The sequence below is a fragment of the Macaca nemestrina genome, chromosome X (assembly GCF_043159975.1).
Source record: "Macaca nemestrina isolate mMacNem1 chromosome X, mMacNem.hap1, whole genome shotgun sequence".
NCBI lineage: Eukaryota > Metazoa > Chordata > Mammalia > Primates > Cercopithecidae > Macaca > Macaca nemestrina.
In genome coordinates, this window is record NC_092145.1 from 140,880,128 (window position 1) to 140,903,851 (window position 23,724).

At 43.0% G+C, this 23,724-nt stretch overlaps 1 protein-coding gene across 11 annotated transcripts in view; it reads left to right on the forward strand.

Moving 5' to 3' along the window:
- Positions 1–23,724, forward strand: part of LOC105478200 (SH3 domain containing kinase binding protein 1) — a 362,161-nt gene that overhangs the window by 51,731 nt on the left and 286,706 nt on the right. For 6 of the 11 annotated variants that reach the window (XM_071088621.1, XM_011735293.2, XM_024791660.2 and 3 more), the window contains exon 2: positions 1,376–1,533. In XM_071088621.1, coding sequence (XP_070944722.1) covers positions 1,376–1,533 — 158 coding nt within the window. Of the gene's footprint in view, positions 1–1,375; positions 1,534–4,734; positions 4,809–23,724 lie in introns of those variants that run through there. The other 5 variants (XM_024791658.2, XM_024791657.2, XM_024791659.2 and 2 more) reach the window with 3 other exon arrangements.

The following is a 23,724-nucleotide window of genomic DNA, read 5'->3' on the forward strand; positions in this document are numbered from 1 at the left end:
ACCAGCCTAGCCAACATGGTGAAACCCCGTCCCTACTAAAAATACAAAAATTAGCTGGGTGGGGTGGCATGCATTCAAGGAGAATCACTCGAACGTGGGAGGCGGAAGTTGCGGTGATCTGAGATTGCACCACTACACTCCAGTCTGGGTGACAGAGTGAGACTCCATCTGAAAAAAAAAGGAAAAGGTTATGAAATTGGTTCATATTGAGGTGGTCATGAGGAGAAGCCCAGTTTAAATGAATTGCATAATTGATATATGGATAAGTTAACTAATTTTTGGATTGGTTATGCTGCTAATTTGCATTGGCACTTTGTCAATGAGAAGACCCACCTTTCTTACCTGTTGCCTTTGCTCGTTACCAGGTATGAGAGGTTGCCGTAGATCAGGAAAACAATGTAACATGGAATTGATGCGTAAGAGCTCATCTGTTGAGAGGGCAGTTGTGGTTTTGATGTAGGCAGTCTGAGACATTGGCTTGGCCAGCCGGGCCCTCTATACCAGCTGTCTTTACACGTGTTGTCACTGCAAGATGAGTGTTACCTCCGTAGGATGGTGTTATTAGTCTGTTCTCATGCTGCTAATAAAGACATACTCAAGATTGGGTAATTTATAAAGGAAAGAGGTTTAATTGACTCAGTTCAGTATGACTGGGGAGGCCTCAGGAAACTTACAATCATGACAGAAGGGAAAGCAAACACATCCTTCTTCACATGGTGGCAGGAAGGAGAAATGCCAAACAAAAGGGGGAAAAGCCCCTTATAAAACCATCAGATCTTGTGAGAACTCACTATCACAAGAACAGCATGAGGGTAACTGCCCTCATAGTTCAATTACCTCCCACCGGGTCCCTCCCACAACACTTGGGCATTATGGGAACTACAATTCAAGGTGAGATTTGGGTGGGGACACAGCCAAACCATATCAGATGGGGATTATTAGCTTTGACATTTTGTACAACTGAGACCCAGAGAGGTTAGCATCACATGGTATTGGCGGGGGATGGGAGAGCCAGAAGTTAAACTGACATCTGTTGTCTGTACACTGAGCTCAGGGAGACAATGCTGGACACCCTCTGGGTAGGGCAAATATTGTTAGCTGGCTGTCATCATGCAGCTTCCCCTCTCAAGCGCCTGCTGGCCCCAAGACCTGTAGGCCACCCTGCCTGTGCCTGACCACGGACCAGCACTTTGTGGTTTCTGTGCTGTAGGCTTCAGGTTAACCAACATTGGGTTACTGTGTGTGGCCCTGTTATTTTGAATATTTGTAGAGGGGAAGTCCCTTTAATGTGACTTTACTGGCCTTCAAGGGATACTGGGCCTCAGCCTTCTCCAACATCTGACCTAAATTACTTTGTTTTCCCTGTTCCTTCCAGTGGAGGCCATAGTGGAGTTTGACTACCAGGCCCAGCACGACGATGAGCTGACGATCAGCGTGGGTGAAATCATCACCAACATCAGGAAGGAGGATGGAGGCTGGTGGGAGGGACAGATCAACGGCAGGAGAGGTTTGTTCCCTGACAACTTTGTAAGAGTGAGTACAAAGCAAAACCCTTTTCCTGTCTCCTGTGTGGGCTCTGCTGACCAAAGGCTATGGGGGCGCTTGAGGATGAATTGTATGAACTCTCTTAGGGGATGGCTTGAACTCCTTTGTGATATCAAGAGAAGCATGTATAGTTTTGCCCTTGGTATCTGGGATACTTGTTTTGAAATTGCTTTTTTAAGGCTCAGGATGATCTCTTTCCACTGTGTATCACTTCCTAGAATATGCTAATGCTGGGCACAGTGGCTCACGCCTGTAATCCCAGTACTCAGGGAGGCTGAGGTGGGCAGATCACTTGAGATCAGGAGTTTGAGACCAGCCTGGCCAATATGGTGAAACCCCATCTCTACTAAAAAAAAAAAATACAAAAATTAGCCAGGTGTGGTGGCATGTGCCTGTAGTCCCAGCTACTTGGGAGACTGAGGCAGAAGAATCGTTTGATCTCGGGAGGTGGAGGTTTCAGTGAGCCCACATTGTGCCACTGCACTCCACCCTGGGCAAGAGAGCGAGACTGTCTCAAAAAAAAAAAAAAAAAAAAAAGTAAAGCTTGTTAAATTGTTGTATGTACTTGTTTATTTGCTTTGGGAGTTTAAAATAATTTTACTTTTTTCTATTCCTTGCAAAATGGAGGTAAAACTCAGTTTTGACCACTTAAATGAAATAACAATTAAATGTAGAATTCAGCCAGACATGGTGGCTCATGCCTATAATCCCAGCACTTTGGGGGGTTGAGACAGGAGGGTCACTTGAGCCCAGGAGTTTGAGACCAACCTGGGCAATATAGGGAGACCCCTGTCTCTACAAAGATAAAATAAAAAAATTAGTCAGGCATGGTGGTTTGCACCTGTAGTCTCAGCTACTTGGGAGGCTGTGGTGGGAGGATCACTTGAGCCCGGGAGGTTGAGACTCCTGTGAGCCATGATCATGCCAGAGCACTCCCTGTCTCTAAATAAATAAACAAATAAATAAATGTAGAATCTAAATTATGGAATGCTTTTTTTTTTTTTTTTTTGAGATGGAGTCTCGCTCTGTCGCCCAGGCTGGAGTGCAGTGGCATGATCTCCACTCACTGCAAGCTCCGCCTCCCGGGTTCACGCCATTCTCCTGCCTCAGCCTCCCGTGTAGCTGGGACTACAGGCACCCGCCACCACACCCGGCTAATTTTTTGTATTTTTAGTAGAGACAGGGTGGTCTCAATCTCCTGACCTCGTGATCCGCCAGTCTCAGCCTCCCAAAGTGCTGGGATTACAGGCGTGAGCCACAGCGCCCGGCCTGTGAAATGCTTTAAGTGAATGAATGAATATAGAATTCAAATTATGCAATGTTTTCCACCTTTGTATTCATATTGCCTTTTTTCTTTTTTTTTTTTTTTTTGAGACAGAGTCTTGCTCTGTTGCCCAGGTTGGAGTGCAGTGGCATGATCTTGATCTCAGCTCACTGCAACCTCCACCTCCCAGGTTCAAATGATTCTCGTGCCTCAGACTCCCGAGTAGCTGGGATTACAGGCACGTGCCACCATGCCTGACTAATTTTTGTATTTTTTTTTTTTAGTAGAGATGGGGTTTCACCATATTGGCCAGGCTAGTCTCAAACTCCTGACCTCAAGTGATCCGCCCACTGCAGCCTCTCAAAGTGCTGGGATTACAGGTGTGAGCTACCACGCCCGGCTCATATTGCCTTTTTGATAGGAGCAATATCATTTTACCTTACCCTTTTATGTCCATGAAGCATTGAACAAAACTTACTTCTTCAGTAATGTTTTGAAAATTATGCCTTTTGGAGAAGTCATTTACAGGTTAATTATAAAAATGTAATTCATTCATATTAATAAATTACCACACAGTTGTAAGTAATACTTTGAATTGTTGGGTAGAAAAGAATCACCTGGAGGCTGTTCCTCATGGGGAGTATTAACTAGGTCTAAAAGTCCCCATGCCATAAACTTTCTATCTCATACTGGAGAAGAATGGATTGTTCTCAGAAGAATGGATTGTCCTCAGTAGGAAGACCTGCATGCAGAAGTCTCCAGGTCCCCTGCTGTAGTCTCCGTGTTACCAGATAATACTTAAGAGGACTGTGCCTTGGATACAGGGAGGCAGGTAGTATGGGGAACCTTGGGCCCACAGAAGCAGGTGACCCCCACCAAAGGAGCCCTGAGGGCTGGGTGGGAGGGGTTTTTTTAATGACAAGGGGTTGTTGATGAAAAATGTGTGATGTACACTGGACTTCCAATCACTATCCTTTCAGAGTCTAAAATGAATAGAAACCTGTTTAAATCTTTTTTTAGGATCTTGTCTCAGGGTGATCCCGCTAGCATTTCTGTTTTCTTTTCTCTTTGGTGTGAAAAGGCTGGGGAGAGTTTTGTAGGGAACATGCTACTAAACATTGCTTTCTGGAGTTGTAGGAATATAGGCTTTCCCTGCACTGGACTACACTTGAATCCAGCCTCTCTCTCCCATTTTAAGAGTGGGAAAGTGCTGCATCTGGGCCACCACAGATCGACTCTGTGGAGGTGTGAATGGGAGTTCTTTTGCATATCCAAACAAAGACCCCAGTTTTAGGAAAGGAGCATCCCTGAAGTTGAGCTGCATTCTAGTGTGGAAAGAGGGTTTTTCCAGATAAAAGGGGCAGTTGTTAGAGTGAAGATGAAGGAGGAAGGAATGACAGAGGGGGACTTTGGGAAAGAGAGAAGACCCTGGGAAGGAGGGAAGACTGTGGGAAGGATAGCAAGATTGTGAGAAAGTGAGCAGGACTGTGGGGAAGAGAGAGGAGGGCCCTGGGAAGGAAGGAGGACTGTGGGAAGGTGAGGCGGACGGTGGGAAAGAGGGAGGAGGACCCTAGGAAGGAAGGAGGACTGTGGGAAGGGGAGAAGGATCATGGGAAAGAGAGAGGAGGACCCTGGGAAGGAAGGAGTACTTTGGGAAGGTGAGGAGGACTGTGGGAAAGAGGGTGCAGGACCCTGGGAAGGAAGGAGGACTGTGGGAAGGGGTGGAAGACTGTGGGAAAGACAGAGGAGGACCCTGGGAAGGAAGGAGGACTGTGGGAAGGGGAGAAAGACCATGGGAAAGAGATAGGAGGACCCTGGGAAGGAAGGAAGAATGTGTGAAGGCAAGGAGGACTGTGGGAAAGAGGGAGGAGGGCCCTGGGAAGGATGGAGGACTGTGGGAAGGAGAGGAGGACCGTGGGAAGGAGAGGAGGACCATGGGAAAGAGAGAGGAGGAGCCTGGGAAGGAGAAGGGACTGCAGCATCAGCTCCAGTTTTGAGGGTAGGTAATATTTTGAACACCTTTATGTGTCTTATTGGCCTAGTGTCACCTCATTTTAAACCATGAATCTACAGATTCAGAAAACTGAGTTGGAAGGCACTGAGAAAGCCTATGGAATTTGCTCATAGCATAGGGCTGGCATGCTGTCAGTGACTGTGGAGGGAACCAGGGCAGGGAAATGCAGTGCAGGAACTGCCCACGCGAGAGCTGGAACCTGACCCTCCCCCTGCTCAGAGAGGACTCCTTGCTGTGAAATGGAGGTGATGTCTTGACCAGAAGGTCTCGCCATTGCCCCATCTGCTCTGCTTTGGGCTAGGCCAGTGTGGGCATGGCAGCAGGCTCCTGTCCTGTGGCTTCCCATGGGCTTTGGCTCAAGGGAAGCCCTGGTGGGAGATGGCAGGGAGGGAGGGAGGCGAGTGAGATTGGGAGGCGGGGGAAGGCGGTTATCCCGCCAGCTCCCTGCTCATGTGGATTTTGGGCTGGCCCTGTCCCTCACGGGATGGGTGGCTGCTCCAATCAAGCTCACCTTCCTCCTTACCCATCTCTCCTCTTTCCTTCAGGTCTGGGGGCTCCCTTGTTTCAAGTCCCGGGCTACCACCTTGGGCTTTCTTTATACCTCACCCTCCCTGTGAAAGTCTATTAATCCTACCCGAGATTACCCTAATTCGAGTGGGCCATCTGTTTCCTTTTGAGAACCCGACTACCTCATCGGCCTGTTCAGAGGATTAAACCAGAGAATGCTGGAAATTGTTTAGCACAGTGGCCAGCCCCCCAGTGAGTGTGCCGCAGTGCTGGTCACTGGGTGAGGGAATGGGTCCTCTCCTCTGGGCCTGAATTGCCCTGTACTCACCTGCTCAGGTGTCCTCTAGTTTCAGCTGGAGCACTTCAAGGGAGGGGAAGACATGCTCTTGAGAGATGCTTGTTCTACCTAGGGCAGAAAGGATGTAGCAGGAGTGGCTGGGGCTGCGCTACTTGTAGCTGTCACATTTGGCAGAAAAAGAAACTTCTATTCTTTCAGATGGCTGAGTCTATTTTCAAGTCTTCACCCACTGCAAATGTTTTAGGCCTATTATTGAAAATTCAGTAGGTGGATGCAGTGGAGTTTAACAATAACCAGGACTCTGTAGAGAATTCTAAAAGCTGAAAAAGCATCTTTAGGTAATAATTATCATATTGGCATAGGTGTGCACTTTTGAAAGTAGCTTTATGCATGTCCTATTTGATGTAAGAATAATGTGTCCCCAGATTGAATTGGGTAATCTTGTGGAATCTCATTTATTTATTTATTTATTTGAGATGGAGTTTCACTCTTGTTGTCTAGGCTGGAGTACAATGGTGCAATCTCAGCTCACCGCAGCCTCCGCCTCCCAGGTTCAAGTGATTTTCCTGCCTCAGCCTCCCGAGTAGCTGGGATTACAGGCATGCACCACCATGCCTGGCTAATTTTGTATTTTTAGTAGAGACAGGGTTTCTCCTTGTTGGTCAGGCTGGTCTCAAACTCCCTGCCTCAGGTGATCTGCCCGCCTCAGCCTCCCAAAGTGCTGGGATTACAGGCGTGAGCCACCACGCCCGGTCAGGAATCCCGTTTTTATACCCACATGCCTTTCTGTCCATGTTACCACTGTCAGAGTGGTACCTTAAGCATTTTCTTTTTTTTTTTTTTGAGATGGGTTGTACTCTGTTGCCCAGGCTGGAGTGTAGTGGCATGTTCACGTCTTAGTGCAGTGTCGATCTAGACTCCAGTGATACTCCCACCACAGCCTCCTCACTAGCTGGGACTATAGGCGCACACCACCACACCTGGCTAATTTTTGTGTTTTTAGTAGAGATGGGGTTTTGTCATATTGCCCAGGCTGGTCTTGAACTTCTGGCCTCAAGTGATCCTCCCTCCTCGGCCTCCCAGAATACTGGGATTACAGACATGAGCCACCATGCCCAGCCAAGCATTTTCTTGATTCATTTAGCAGATCCTTATTCAGTGTCCCATTTGAGCATGGTCCTCCAGAGTGTTGGGATTCCTATCCACCTTTATCTCAGTGCAGTCTCAGTCTCTCAAGAGAAAAATACCAGCCATTCCGCAGGTATACTGAGCACCAGGCCATCCCATTGTTAAGAAGATACGTGTGCTTTTTTTTATCATGCAGAAATGTACCCAGCTAGGCCACATGCCTTTTTAGGTTTATCTCTCTTTTATTTAATTTGTTCTTATTTTATTTATTGTAAATATGGAAGAAGAATCTTTTAAAATCTCCCTTATCTTTCTTTTCTCTCTCTCTCTCCCCACCCACATCTTTTTTTGAGACAGGGTCTCATTCTGTCACCCAAGCTGGAGTGCAATGGCGTGATCAGGGCTCACTGCAGCCTCAAACTCCTGGGCTCAAGCAATTCTCCCACCTCAGCCTCCTGAGTAGCTGAGACCACAGGTGTGAGCCACCACACCTGGCTAATTAAAAAATAAGTGTGTAGAGACGGGGTCTCACTATGTTGCCTAGGCTGGTGTTGAACTCCTGGGCTCAAGCAGTCCTCTCACTTTGGCCTTTTAAAGTGTTGGGATTATAGGCATGAGCCACTGTGCCTGGCCCCCACCCACTTATTTTGGAATATGTTTTTCTTTATCCCTCCCCTTTACAAAATTATTCATTTTTAAGGTGAAATTTATGTAGAGTAAAATGCACATATCATATGTCTATGGCTTGATGATTTTTTCTTGTTTCTACGTAAGTACGTACCTCTATAACCACCACCCAGATCAATACTATTTCTATCCCTCTAGAAAGTTCCACCATGCCTATAAAAGGGAAGGGGGAAATGTCAGAGGCGTTGGAACCAGAGCAACTGCATCTTGAATAGGGGTTAGGTAAAACAAGGCTGAGACCTACTGGGCTGCATTCCTAGATGGTTAGGCATTCTAAGTCACAGGATGAGATAGGAGGTCAGCACGAGATACAGATCATAAAGACCTTGCTGATAGAACAGGTTGCAGTAAAGAAGCTGGTTAAAACACACCCAAAACAAGATGGCGACGAGAGTGACCTCTGGTCATCCTCACTGCTACACTCCCAATGGTGCCATGACAGTTTACAAATGCCATGGCAATGACAGGAAGTTACCCTATATGGTCTAAAAAGGTGGGGAACTCGCAGTTCCGGGAATTGCCCACCCCTTTCTTGGAAAGCTCATGAATAATCCACCCCTTGTTTAGCATATAATCCAGAAATAACCATAAAAATGGGCAACCAGCAGCTCTCAGGGCTGCTCTGCCTATGGAGTAGCCATTCTTTTATTCCTTTACTTCCTTCTTCTTTTTTTTTTGGAGAGGGAATCTCGCTCTGTCACCAGGCTGGAGTGCAGTGGGGAGATCTCAGCTCATTACAACCTCTGCCTCCCCGGTTCAAGCGATTCTCTTGCTTCAGCCTCCTGAGTAGCTGGGACTACAGGTGTGTGCCACCATGCCCAGCTAATTTTGTATTTTTAGTGGAGACAGGGTTTCACCATGTTGGTCAGGATGTTCTCGATCTCTTGATCTTGTGATCCGCCTGCCTCAGCCTCCCAAATTGCTGGGATTACAGGCATGAGCCACTGCGCCCAGCCACTTTGCTTTCTTAATAAACTTGCTTTCATTAAAGAAAATAAAGAAAAGAAAAGAAAGTTCCATCAGGCCTTTTCCCAGTGATTCCCCTCCCCCAAGGGAATTGATCATCATCCATTAGTTTTGCCTGTACTAGAATTTTATATAAATGGAGTCATACAATATGTGTTCTTTTATATATGACTAGTGCACAACAAAATGTTTTTGCGTACATCGGTACTTTGTTCTTGCTGTATAGTATCCCATTATGATGAATATCCCATAATTTGTTTATCCAGTATTTTGTTGATGGATATTTGGGTTGTTTCCAGTTTGAGGATTTTATTGATAGAGGCTCTGAACATTCTTGCATGTTGTCTTATGGACATTAGCACTAATTGCTCTTACATATACACACATGTAAGAGTGGAATTGCTGCTGTCACTGACTTTCAACCTGTTGATTTTTCTCTGTGTAAAGCTGTGGCTTCCATTGGGTGAGGGGAGGAGGTGCCATACCTGTGCCTGGAGCCTCATTTGTACCACACTAGTCAATTTAGCTAATCAGCCTGAATCTTTTCATAATGTAGCCACCTATGAATATGACTGCTGAGGCATTCTGATGCACAGAACCCAATCTCCCAGTGCTGATTTGATTATTGGGCCCCAGGAACTGACAAAGACTGATTCTTAATTTTTTTTTTTTCTTTTTAGACAGTCTTGCTCTGTCACCCTGGCTGGAGTGCAGGGGTGGGATCATAGCTCACTGTAGCTTCAAACTCCTGGGCTCAAGTGATCCTCATGCCACAGCCTCCCAAGTAGCTAGGACCACAGGTACATGCCACCTCACCCAGGTAATTTTTTTGTATTTTTTGCGTAGACGGGGTTTCGCCATGTTGCCCAGGCTGGTCTGCAACTCCTGTGCTCAAGTGATCCTCCCGCCTCGGCTCCCAAAGTGCTGGGATTACAGGCATGGGCCACCGTGCCTGGGCGGGTCTTGCTATGTTGTTCAGGCTGGTCTTGAACTCCTGGGCTCAAGTGATCCTCCCGCCTTGGCCTGCCGAAGTGTTGGAACTGCAAATATGAGCCACTATGTCAGGCCTATTCTTATATTGTTAAAAACATACAAAGAGCATGTGTCAAAGTTTCATTGAACTTATTTAATGAGGGAACTAGCAGAATAGCAAAACCAACTCAGTGAGGATAGGAGGAACTCAGTGGAAAAAAAAAAACTCAGTGGAAAAAGGAATGTTCAAATAAGATTGCTAAGTTAGGTTCAAAACTGGTTCATGTCTTACAGAACAATAAAATCTTTACCTTTGGGGTTATCATCTCTACCAGAAAAGAAGAAAGAGAAAACAGCATGCCTTATCATTTTTCTACATTATCTTCTGACTTTTGTAGGATTGTAAAATATCCTAGTAGTGTTAGTTAAATCAAATTACATTTTCAGAGTCAGATGACCCTCCTGGCGGGGGATGGGGGGAGTGCATATTAAAAATGCAATAGCAGGACATTAAAAGGTCACATGATCATCTTTTTTGCCTAGTTTCTAAGTTTTGGTTTTTTTTTTTTTTTTTTTTTTTTTTTTTTTTTTTAACAGACCATGACACACCATAATATGGGGTACAATAATAGGAAAAACTAGGATGAATTCTTAAAGTAATTTAATGAAGAAAAAAAAAAAAAGAGACTGTGCTTCTGGGACCTCAGACTGCTACCTAAAACAGAAAGCCAGGCACCTATTTCAGGTAGATGTGGACTCTTTCACAGGGGTTAATTGTCCCATGTTGGATTTAATTACCAGTATCTTGCTTTTAAAACCTTACCCTCAGATCCAGACAACATTGTTCTTTAGTCGAGCAAAGCATATGTAAGCAGCCTTTTTCTGAGTTCTCCTGGAAGGGACTCACAGCTATACATTTTCAAATGAATTTTAAAAGAAAAAAGCCTTGAAACTATAGCTCGGGCTGATGTGCATGTGTCTGCCTCCTCTTTTAGGGGACATTTGTCTGTTAGGGGACATTTGATAAAGTTCAACAGGACACAGGCCCTCAACATTTTGTAGCTCACAGATAGACATGTGGAAGGCAGGAAGCTATGATAGGGGTTAAAAGAATATGCTTGTTGATCTTTAAATTTATCTGACTCTGTCTGTGAGGAAGTGAACTGTTTTCTCTGCCTGTTTTTGTATGTGTTCGGCAAAAGTACATTTTCCCCTCGGCCTGCCCAGTTGTTGACGGGTGAAGTGTGTAAACTTGCAACTTGCATGTCCTATGTGTGCTGAGCATGACCATTTGCAGCTCGCTTGCCGTGGCCTCAGCTTTCATTTGCTAGGTGTTTTAGATCTCTCTTTGACACATTTAGAGCCCATTTTGATATTTGTTTAAAGTGGTTGGTGAATGTGGCTGTTCTTTTTTGATCCATGAGGCGAAAGGCCAGTATTTTGCAAAATTGTACCACTCCGAGATAAAGCTCACAGTTGCTTTGTTCTTCTTGATTTAGGAAGGGATCACAAATCTACTTCTTCAACAAGTGTCATAAAGTAGATTTTCAGGTTACTGTTCTACATTCAAAGACCCTGACATGGATCTCTTTAATCACATTTTACTTTTCTTTAAACTTTAAACTCAAGGGCCATTAATTTTGTGAATTATATGGATGATTATTTTCAAGATGTTTGTCTCTCTTCACAAGGTAGCAGTAATTTTTCTGGGTGTGTTAATTAATTAATTTATTTATTTAGAGACAGTGTGTCATTCCATCACCTAGGCTGGAGTGTAGTGGTATGATCATGGCTCACTGCAGCCTCAACCTCCCAGGCTCAGATGATTCTACCACCTCAGACTCCCAAGTAACTGGGACTATAGGCATGCACCACATCACCTGTTTTTTGGTTTTTTAAAAAAATTTTTCGTAGAGATGGGGGTATCACTACGTTGCCCAGGCTGGTCTTGAACTCCTGGGCTCAAGTGATCCTTTCACCTTGGCCTCCCAAAATGCCAGGGTTATAGGCGGGAGCCACTGTGCCCAGCCCAGGTATGTATTATAATGTGCAGAGCCTCATCTTGCTCACAACATTTAGTCCTGGTGTCTTTGGGCATGTGGGCATCTGCTGTGTGTTAGGCACCAGAGGATATAAATTCAAATGAGACAGACTGAATGGAATATTGTCACAAATGTAACTTCTCCTAGAGGATGATAGTTTTAGCTCCTATGACCTGCCTTTGGGAATTCAGTGCTTTAAACATTGTTCTACAAAGATACTCTGTAAAGATGGTCCAGATTAAAATGCCACTTGAGAAATTTCTGGCTGAATTCATCCGGCAACTGTTAGAATGTGCTAAATGAACCTACAGTTAGCTTTTTGGCCCTGATGGCTGTGTTACTTTATGGAGTAATAGTGGCTGCATTCTATTCAAGACTTACTGGCTGCCTGGCATTGTATGTATAATCTACCCATGTCTGTCTGTGTACAGTGACAAAAATTTGTTAAGCACTTACTGTATGCCAGGCAGGAATGAGGCCAAGCCCTTTCCATGTTTTTTTGTTTGTTTGTTTGTTTTTTGAGATTGAGTCTCACTCTGTCACCCAGGCTGGAGTGCAGTGGTGCAATCTGGGCTCACTGCAACCTCTTACTCCCAGGTTCAAACAGCTCTCGTGCCTCAGCCTCCCGAGTAGCTGGGATTACAGGCGTCCACCACCATGCCTGGCTGATATTTGTATTTTTAGTAGAGACGGGGTTTTGCCATATTGGCCAGGCTGGTCTCAAATTCCTGGTCTCAAACAATCCACCTGCCTCGGCCTCCCGAAGTGCCAGGATTACAGGCATGAGCCACCATGCCCAGCCCCTTTCCATGTTTTTTTAATCTAATTAAATTCTTCTACCACTCTATGACAGGTAACTGAGGCATATCAGTGTTAAAAGCCATACTCACAGTCACACAAGCTAGTGAGGAGCAAAGAGAGCATTGGAATCCGGGCCAACTGGCTGTGCAACCTGAGCTCAAGCGGGCAGCATTATCTGGGTGTCTGAATTGTCCTGATAGAACTGTGCTCCTCACCATTATTGTCTGCTGTATTATGCCTTCCCCAAGTGTCCAATCAGGTGGAATCATGGTATTTAACTTATTTCTGTCTGCATTTTAAAGAATTCTCTTCAAAAGTTGGCTATTTCAACTCAAAAGAACAACCTTTGCCTGGATTTATGGGCTTGCACTGTTTTTTCCTACAAATTCTGAAATTAAGTCAATTAGGGAAAATATTTAGTTATTATTAATTTGTAAGCAAACTTGTCGTTTTGCAGTGTTCAGCAGGCTATGCTTTCTAGAAGGAGCTTGACTGTCTTTTCTATCAGTGGTAAATAATCAAGATGTATGACTATGCAGTTGTTCCCCATCCATGGGGCCCTCAAAACCAATCGATTCCAGCTCAAATTATTCTTGAAACTTTAAACATACAGTTTTCTTTCAGAAAAACAATTTCTAAAACTAACAACTGGAACCTGTTAGATTCTGTTGTGAGAAATGTTATTCCAAGTAGGGTCTGGAATAATTAAGTACAAGTGTGTTACCAATAAGAACCCACATCATTTGGCGGTTTCTTCAGGCTTTGTAACTGTTGTAGTGCAGAAAATGTGGTAGAGGGGGACAGTCTTGTGACTCAGGGAGGGCTGTGACCTCAGTGAGTTTTAATCCCCTGACTGAGTTGATCGTGGTGATTATGCATAATAGAATCTTATTTTCTTAATGGCAAGATTATTGAATCTTAGCTTGGAAAGGGACTTTAAGATCATGTGTTTTAACCCTTAGCTTTCTACCAGATCAAAATCTAAACCATCTGAGATATCGCCGTGATCATTATTGGATATTTAAACTTGTTAAGCTTGGGGCTCCCACAGCGACTCCATGTCAGTGTGTTTCTAACCTGGTCCTGCTCCAGGTGCACTACAGCATCAAAATTTTGTGATGGGGGCAGGAGTAGGGATAGAAGTCTTAGAAGCGTTTAAAAAGTTCAGGTGATTCTGCTGCTTGATAAAGCTTGGGCATTCATTTTGCACAATGGTACTGATAGGGCAGTACCATGTTTTTAATTCTAGTTTCTTTTCTCAAGAACATGAATTGGTAGCTGGTGACTTCAATTTGAAAATATTTTCATCTTATTTCTAAAGTAGCTTTATGAATAAAGTATTACTAGCTATATTAGTGAATATATAAGTAAACACAATCATGCTGGAAATTATTTTAAAAGTTTACCACAAATACACAAAGAACATAGTGATACGTAAACAGTGCTCGATTTAAGTCCATTAGAATTAATACATTCTGGCTGGGTGTAGTGGCTAACGCCTGTAATCCCAGGACTTTGGAGGCCAAGGTGGGCGAATCACTTGAGGCCAGAAGTTCAAGACCAGACTGGCCAACGTGGTGAAACCTGTCTCTACTAAAAATACAAAAATTAGCCAGGTGTGGTGGTCCATGCCTGTAGTCCCAGCTATTCAGAGGCTGAGGCACAAAAATCGCTTGAACCCGGGAGGCAGAAGTTGCAGTGAGCCGAGATTGTTGCACTGCACTCCAGCCTGGGCAACAGAGTGAGACTATCTCAGAAAACAAAAACAAAAACAAAAGAGAATTAATACATTCTAATTGCAGAACTTCTGGACTCAATAATTAACTCCATCCCACTCTCTACCTGGTGGTGGCAAGGTAGGCACAATTTCTAGGAATGGTCCTCAAGATTCTACTCCTAAGTCCCCACAACTTGTACATGTGATGAGCTATCACTCCAGTGATTTTGTTATGTTATATGGCACAATTGATCTTTAAGCAGGGAGGTGATCCAGGTGGGCCTAACATTGAGTCCTTAAGAGAAGAGAACTTTCTCCTGTCTAGTGGCAGAAGAGAAAGTCAGAGGAGGACTTGCTGCTTTGAAGAGGGAGGGGTCATGTGAGAAGGAAATGGGCAGCCTATAGGAGCAGAGAGTAGACCTTGGCTGGCAGCCAGGAAAGAAATGGCGACCTCAGTCCTACGGCCGCAAGGTAGTGGATTCTGCCAACAACCTGAGTGAATTTGGAAGTGGGTTATTCTTCCAAGCTGCCAGATAAAAGTCTAGCCTATTCACATCTTGATATGTGAGACCTTGAGTGAACAAAGAACCCAGCTGAGCCTATCAGGACTTTTGACCTACAGAACTGTGAGATAAAAAATGGGTGTTGTTTTAGGTAACCCATGGCAGCATTCCCTCATCTGCTGGCATGTCGTCAGTGGAGACTGACTGGGGATTCAGGACTTCCATCCCTATCCTCCCACTCAGTAGTGGTAGGCAGCTCCTCCTCCCCACTAGAGAATGGGGAAAATCTTGGAGAGGAGGGAGCTGAAGAAAGGAATTAATTAAAGGAATATTCCCTGCCTGCATTACAAGTCCTGGGCAAACAACTCCTAACCCACCTACATGTGAATCTGACTAGAACAAACATGTCAAAAAGTTTAGCAATAGAAACTTTAACATGGAATATCACCCAGGTTTTCAGAATGACCTCTAAGTAACAGAGATGAAGCAGACCAGAATAGTACTGCAAGGGCTCTGAAATTAAACTACCATTAAAACTGTAGCCAACAAAAATAGCCCAGGATGTGCATACTTAGCCTCAATAGGGTTAATGCCTGCTAAAATTTAAATAGTATCTAGAGTCTTGTAAGATAATAATCCAAATGCCCAAGATACAATTTAAACAATCACTTGTCATACCAAGAACCAGGAAAATCACAACTTGAATGAGAAAAACTAGTCAACAGATACTAATACGGAGAAGACTCAGATGTTGGAATTACCTGACAAAACTTTTAAAGCATCTATCATAAAAGTGCCTTAATAAGCAATTTCAAACACTCTTGAAACAAATGAAAAATTAGAAAATCTCAATCTCAGCAAATAAATAGGTTTTTTTAAAATGGAAGTTATTGAACCAAAAAATAAACAGGTTATAAAGCTCACCAGATGAGCTCAATAATAGATGCAGAGGAAAGAATCAGTGAACTTGAAAATGGATCAATGAAATTTACTCAGCCTGAACAACAGATAGAAAATAGTCTGTAAAAAATGAACAGTGCCTCAGAGGCCTATGGGACAATAACATCAGATCTAACATTTGTGTCATCAGAATTCCAGAAGGAGAAGAGGTTATGATAATAAACAATATTGAGTGAAATGATGACTGAAAACTCACCACATTTGGCAAAAAGCATAAATCTTCAGAATCGAGAAGCTGAGCAAAACCTAAACAGGATAAACCTAGAGAAATCTATGCCAAGATGCATAATAATCCAGCTTCTAAAAATGAAAGGCAAAGAAAATGCAGCAAGAGAGACATGACATATACTTACAGGGAAGAGTGATTTGAATGACAGTGAATTTCTCCTGTAAAATAATGGAGTCCAGAAGGAAGTGCACAACATTTTCAAGGGCTGAAAGAAAAGAAAGATGAACTCTGATTTCTTTGGTGAAAATATCCTTAGGGAATGAAGAGAAAATGAAAACATTCTCAGATAAAGGAAGACTAAGAGAATTTATCAATAGCAGACTTATCCTTAATGCCTAAAGAAAGTTTTTTAAACATAAAAGAAATGGCAACAGAAGAAAGCTTGGAATTTCATAAAGGAGAAAACAGCAAATGGATAAAAATAGGGAGTATGTATAATAGGCCAAGTATACAGTATGTGTCATTAATTTTTGTTTCTTTTTGTTGAGACGGAATCTTGCTCTGTTGCCCGGGCTGGAGTGTAGTGTTACATTCTCGGCTCACTGCAATCTCTGCCTCTCAGGTTCAAGTGATTATCCTGCCTCAATCTCCTGAGTAGCTGGGATTACAGGTGTGCACCACCATGCCTGGCTAATTTTTGTATTTTTAGTAAAGACGGGGTTTCACCGTGATGGCCAGGCTGGTGTCAAACTCCTGGCATCAGGTAATCCACCCACCTTGGCCTCCCAAAGTGCTGGGATTACAGATGTGAGCCACTGTGCCCGGCCTGTATCATTAATTTTTAAAAACATGTTTGACGGTTAAAGCAAAAAGTATATCATCTGGTGTGGAATCCAATATATATAGAGGTAATATGCAAGAAAAATATATTTAAGAGGTGGGGAGGATGTAAAAGAACCTAACTGGAAGTAAGGTTTTTACGCTTCACTGAAATAGGAAAATGTTGATCCAAGTAGTCTGTGATAAGTTACATATGTATATTGTAATAACTAAAAAACTCTAAAAATCACTAAAAGTATAACTACACAAAGAGATATACTAAAACTGACTATAAATAAAAGGAAATTCTAAAGAATGTACGAGTAACCCACAGGAAGACAAGAAAAAGGAAACAATGAAAAACAGAGTGAACAAACAGAAAACAAATAATACAATGGCAGGCGTAAGTCCTAACATGTCACTGCAACCTCTGCCTCCTGCGTTCAAGTGATTCTCCTGCCTCAGCATCCCGAGTAGCTGGGACTACAGGAGTGTGCCACCACGCCCAGCTAATTTTTGTATTTTTAGTAGAGACGGGGTTTCACCATATTGTCCAGGCTGAGCCTCGATCTCTTGACCTTGTGATCTGCCCGCCTCAGCCTCCCAAAGTGCTGGGATTACAGGCATGAGCCACTGCACCCAGTCGTCAATATGTGTTTTAAATATACCAATTAAAAAATAGAGATAATAGATTAAAAAAAAACTTGACTCAACTATATGCTGTTTGTAAGAAACTCACTTCAAATATATTGATATAGGCATGTTGGAAGTAAAAGGTGGAAAATGTATACTATGCAAATATTAATTTTAGAAAAGCAGAAGTGGCTACATATAATATCAGACAAAAACACATTTTTTTCAAGTATCCATGAAATATCTGCCAAGTTAAACCATATCCTGTGTCATAAAACTAACCTCAATATATTTAAAGGAATTGAAATAATATAAAATGTGTTATTTGACCATAAGTAATCAAACTGGAAATCAATAACGGAAAGATCAGAAAATCTCCAAACACTTGGAAATCAAATCACACACTTCTGAATAATTCACAGGTCAAATAAGAAGTCTCAAAAAGATTTAAAAATTACATAAAACTGAATGAAAATGAACATACAGCATATTAAAATGTGTGGGACACAGCTAAAGCAGTACTGAGAGGAAAATTTATGGCACTAAAGTTTACATTAGAATGGAGGAATGTTCTCAAATCAATAATCTAAGACCCTACCTCAAGAAACTAGAAATAGTGAAATAAGCCCAAAGCAAGCAGAAGAAGGAAATAATGAAGATAAGAGCAGTAATCATTGAAGGTGAAAACAGAAAAACGACAGAGAAAATCAATGAAAAAGCCAGTTCTTTAAAGACCAATAGGCTGGGTGCAGTGGCTCATGTTTGAAATCCCAGCATTTTGAGAAGCGGGAGTGGGAGGATCACTTGAGCCCAGGACTTTGAGACCAGCCTGGGCAGCGTAGCAAGACACTATTTCTCCAAAAAAAAGAAAATAATAATAATAATCAAAAACTAGCTGGATGTGGTGGTGCGTGCCTGTGGGCCCAGCTATTCGAAAGGCTGAGGTGGGAGGATTACCTAAGCCTGGGAGGTTGAGGCTGCAGTGAGCTGTGATTGTGCCACTGCACTCCAGCCTTGGTGACAGAATATGATCCTATTTCAAAATAAATAAATAAAAATATCAATAAAATGGATAAACCTCTAAAAAGACAGGCAAAGATGAAAAAGAAGACACAAATTAGCATATTAGGAATAAAACAGGTGATATCACTACAGATTCTGCAGCTATAAAAGGGACAATAAGAGACTACTAAAAACAATTATATGTACATACATTTGACAACTTAGATGAAATGAACCAATTCCCTGAAAACCACAAACTACCAAAACTTACCCAAAGTGAAATAATGTCAATAGTCCTGTAACTAACTGTTGAAGTACAGTTATGCATTGCTGAACAACAGGGATATGTTCTCAGAAATGCATTATGAGGTGATTTTGTTGTTGTGTGAACATCATAGAGAAGTGTACTTATACAAACCTAGGTGGTGTAGCCTACTACACACCTAGCTATATTGTATGGCCTATCACACCTAGGCTACAAACTGGCACAGTGTGTTACTGTAGGCAGTTATGACACAATGGTAAGTATTTGCATATCTAAACATATCTAAATATTGGCTGGGCACTGTGGCTCACACCTGTAATCACAGCATTTTGGGAGGCCAAGGTGGGTGGATCACTTGAGGTGAGGAGTTTGAGACCAGCCTGGCCAACATGATGAAACCCCGTCTCTACTAAAAATACAAAAATGAGCTGGGTATGGTGGCCTGCGCCTGTAATCTCAGCAACTCAGGAGGCTGAGGCACGAGAATCGCTTGAACCTGGGAGGTGGAGGTTGCAGTGAGCTAAGATCTCACCACTGTACTCCAGCCTGGGCAACAGAGCAATACTCTGTCTCAAACAAACAAAAACAAAACCATATATAAATATAAAAAAGGCACTTAATACAGTAGAAGTATGGTATTATAATCTTATGGGGACCATTGATGTATATATTGTCTATTATTGACCAAAACAATGTTATGCAGCATATGACAAAACAATGTTATGCAGCATAGTTACGTATAAACTTAACATATACAGGATGTGTATGCTGAAAACAGCAAAATGTTGTTGACAGTATTCAAAGAAGATCTAAATAAATGGAGAGACATACCATATTTATGGATTGGAGTCAATGTGGTAAAGATGTTGATTCCCCCAAATTAACCTATAGATCTAATGTAATTTCTATCAAAATTCCAACAAGATTGTTTTTGTAGCTATAGACTAGTTTATTTTAAGATTTATAAAGGGAATTTATAACTATAATTATAATTATAACTAGAATCAAAACATTTTGAAAACAATTTTGAAAAAGAAGAGCAAAATAGAAGGAATCTACCCAATTTTATGACTTACTTTAATAGCTATAGTAATCAAGACAGTGTAGTAGTGACACAGGAATAGACACATAGATAAAGGAACAAACTAGAGAACCCAGAAATAAACCTACACAAATATGCCCAAGTGACTTTTTGACAAAAGGGCAAAAGCAATTCAATGGGGGAAGGATAGCCTTTTCAACAAATGACCCTGCAGTATTTGGACATCCATAGACAAAAAAGTGGACCTCGGCCTAAATCTAACATCTTATTAAAAAATTAACTCAAAATGGATCATGGATTTAAATGTAAAACATAAAACTATAAAAGTGTTAGAATTAAACATAGGCAAAAGTTTTGGGGACCTAGGCCTAGATGAAGAGTTCTTAGATATCATACCAAAAACACAATCTTTTTTTTTTTTTGGGGGGGGGCAAGAGTCTTGCTCTGTCGCCCAGGCTAGAGTGCAGTGGCACATTCTCAGCTCACTGCAGCCTCGACCTCCCAGGCTCAAGTGCTCCTTGTGCCTCAGCCTCCCAAGTAGCTGGAACTACAGGTGCGAGCCACCATGCCTGGCTAATTTTTTGTATTTTTTGTAGAGATGGAGTCTCCCTATGTTGCCCAGGCTGGTCTCAAACTCCTAGACTCAAGCAGTCCACTGCCTTGGCCTCCCAAAGTGCTGAGATTACAAGTATGAGGCACCAAGCCTGGCCAACACAATCTATTAAATAAAAAAAGATCAATTAGACTTCATCAAAATGTGAAGAGGATGGAAAGATAGGTTACAAACTGGGAGTAAATATTTGCAAACCACATGTCTGACAAAGGACTTGTATCTAGAATGTGTAGCGCTCTCAAAATGCAACAGTAAGAAACCAAAACAATCGAATAAAAATGGGTGAAATATACGAACAGACATTCACTGAAGAGAATATGCAGATGTAAAATAAGCACATGAAAAGATGTCCAACATCATTAGTCATTAGAGGAGTGCAAATTAAAACCACAACGAGAAATTACTATGTATCTATTAGAATGGCCATTAGGATGGCTAAATTAAAAATGGTGATAACACCAAATGCTGGCGAGGTTGCAGAGAAACTGGTTCTCTCATATATTGGTGGTGGGAATGTAAAGTAGTTCAGTCAGTCTGGAAAATAGTTTGGCAGTTTCTTATATAACTATGTGCTTGCCATAGGAAACAGCAGTTATACTTTTGGACGCTCATCCCAGAGAAATAAAAACTTAAGTTCACGGAAAAACCTGTACACAGATGTTCATAGCAGCTTTATTTGTAATAATTGCAAATTGGAAACATCTTGAATGCCTTTGAGTGGATGAATGGTTAAACAAGCTCTGGTCCATCCATACCATGGAATACTACTCAGCAATAAAACAGAATGAACTGCGGATACACACAACAACTTAGATAGATCTCAGGGGCATCATGCTTTGTGAACAAAGCCAACCTAAGATGTTACACACTGTATGATTGCGTTTATATTACATTCTCAAAATGACAAAGTTACAGACTTGGAGGGCAGGTTACTGGATGCCAAGGGACAATGACAGGGTGTGGGGAAGACTGGTACCACAATAAAGGGGTAGCATGAGGGAGTTTCTTTTGAAGATGGAATAGTTCTGTATCTTGATTGTATCTTGATTGTGATCCAGTGTGTAGATTTGTGCAAATCTACACATTGGATCAAGTTGCAAAGAGTTACACACAAATCAGTGTATGAAATGACTGGTGAAAACAGAATAAGGTCTGTAGTGAATGGTATTGTACCAATGTCAATTTTTGGTTTTGATATTGTACTCTAATCATATATCATCACTGAGGGAAGCTAAGTGAAGCGTTCATGGGACTCTGCACCATTTTTGTAAGTTCTTGTGAGTAGATAATTACTTCAAAAAAATTAAAAAAGAAATCTCCAATGGATCTCAATCTTGGCAGCACATGAGTATCATCCAAGGAGCTTTAAAAATCCCGATGCCCAGGCTGCATCTTAGTCTCATCTTTATCTCTGGTTGTGAGTCTCAGCATTAGTATTTTTTAGGATTTCTAACTCTTGTCCTTTTTGTTTTCCATTAAATTAAAAAAAATAATAACCATCACCAGAACCATACCATTTTCCCATACACTGCAGTTCTCCAGCCCTTTGTGGGTGATGGGTAATCGATGACAGGTGTTTCACTTCTTTCTCAGGAGGTCAGACTCTGTCATCCTGTTGTCATGGCTGAGGCTTGGATTTGGGGAAGCCCCACCCCCAGCTTTGAGCAGGTCCAAGGAGGCATTACCACTTGGCCTGTCTGTGGTTGGCCTGGAAACTGGAGGGCCAATGACAGAAGTAGAGTTGGGAGGAGAAAAGAAGGATGGAGGAAGAGAAAAGTGGGGGTGGAGTGTGAGGGGAGATGTGGGTCTCAGAGACCCTGTTGAGCCTCACACTGGGCCTAGTCTCTTGGGGCAAGCATGTTTGAGGAGGAGAAAGCAGGGGAGGGGGAGATGAATGTTGGGTGTGGGATTGCAATTTATGATAGGGAGGTCAGGAAAGGCCTTATGAAAAAAGTGATTTAAGTCAAGACTTGAGGATGTGAGGAAGAGCTTTGTGGGAATATGGGGGAAAGAGCCCTTTGGGCAGTGGGAACGGCATGTGCAAAGGCCCTGCAGAGGGCAGTGTCCCTGGCTTGTTGGAGGAACAACAGAGAGACCAGTGCACCACCACTGGCTGAGGGAAGAGGACAGGGGAGAGCAACAGGAGAAAGGGTTAGAGGTCATAGGGCTCCAGATCAGAGAGGGCTTTGTGACTTGTGAGTCTGGGTGAGATGGGAAGTAACTGAGGAGGTTGATGTGACCAGAGACGTTTTAACAGGTTCCCTCTGTCTGCCGTGTTGAGAACAGACTGCAAGGGGAAGGGTGGAAGCGGGGAGAGCAGTTTGGAGGCCCTTTGCAGGAATACAGGGGAGACCAGGGAGTGGCAGTGGGAGGGTGAGAAGTGGTCAGATTCTGGATATTTCTGTAAGTATAGCCAACGGGATTTGCTGGTAAGACTGGGGGTGTGGCAGGAGAGGGAGGAGGGAGAGATGACTCTAAGATTTTTGTCCTGTGCATTGGGAAGCATGGTAGGGATGTGGGTCTGGAGTGTGGGGGCCAGGTCCAGGCTATAGATAGGAATTTGCACAGCTGCCTGGCTGTCAGCCCAGCCCCACCACAGAACCACCTCTGGCACTGCAATTCCTGTTTGATGCAAGGATGACTGCTTTTCTTACCTGTCACCCTGTGATGTGAGATGCATGCAGAGCAACTTGGTAAATATTAATTTGTCAACAAATATTAGCTATTAATATCAGTATTAAGCCACTCCAAGACACTGGAGAAATACTTAGATGGTGTTTAGCAGTTTGGTACTGTAGGATTCGGATGCTGAGATGGAGTTAGGAGTACAGGAGGTTTGTTTGGGGGCTGCGGGGGATAACACCCTTGAATGATGAGAGGGCAGGGGAGCAGGGCAGGGAGAGCCTCAGGTGGTGATGCCAGTCTCTCCCAGCTAGCCTAGCAGGGGGCTCCTGGACAAAAATTGCTCCATGGAAGCAAAGGAGAGATGCTAGCCAAAGGGCACAAACTTTCAATGACAAGATAACTTCTGGAGACCTGCTGTGTGGCATGGTAACTGGAGTTAATAATCATGCATTACATACTTGCAATTTGAGAGTAACTCTTGCGTGTTCTTACTACAAAAAGGGAACTCTGTGAGGTGATGAATCTCTTAATTAGCTTGATTGTGATCATTTCACAGTGTATACATAGATCAGCACGTTGTACACCTTATATTAATACAGTTTTTCTTTGTCAATCATACCTCAGTAAAGCCGGAAAAAAAAATAAATAGGCAGAAATGGCCAGGCTCTAGGACTGCACTCCCCAGATTAGTGACCAGCTGTGGGCTTCTCAGTGAGAGCATGGCCTCTGCTAGAAAGAAAGCTGAGGGAGATCCCGAAGGTGGAGGTTTGTTCTTTCCTTCTTGTTTTTTTTGTTTTTTTTTTTTTGTCTGTTTTTGGAGACAGGGTCTCACTCTGTTGCCCAGGCTGGAGCGCAGTGGCACAATCATGGCTCCCTGCAGCCTCAACCTCCAAGGCTCAAGTGATCCTCCCACCTCAGCCTCCCAAGTAGTTGGGACTACAGGTGCGTACCACCACATCTAGCTAATTTTTTGTTGTTGTTTTTTGAGACAGGGTCTTGCTCTTTCACCCAGGCTGGAGTGCAGTGGTGTGATTTTGGCTCACAGCAACCTCTGCCTCCCAGGCTCAAGCGATTCTCCTGCCTCAGCCTCCTGAGTAGCTGGGACTACAGGTGTGCACTAACACACCTGGCTAATTTTTGTATCGTTTGTAG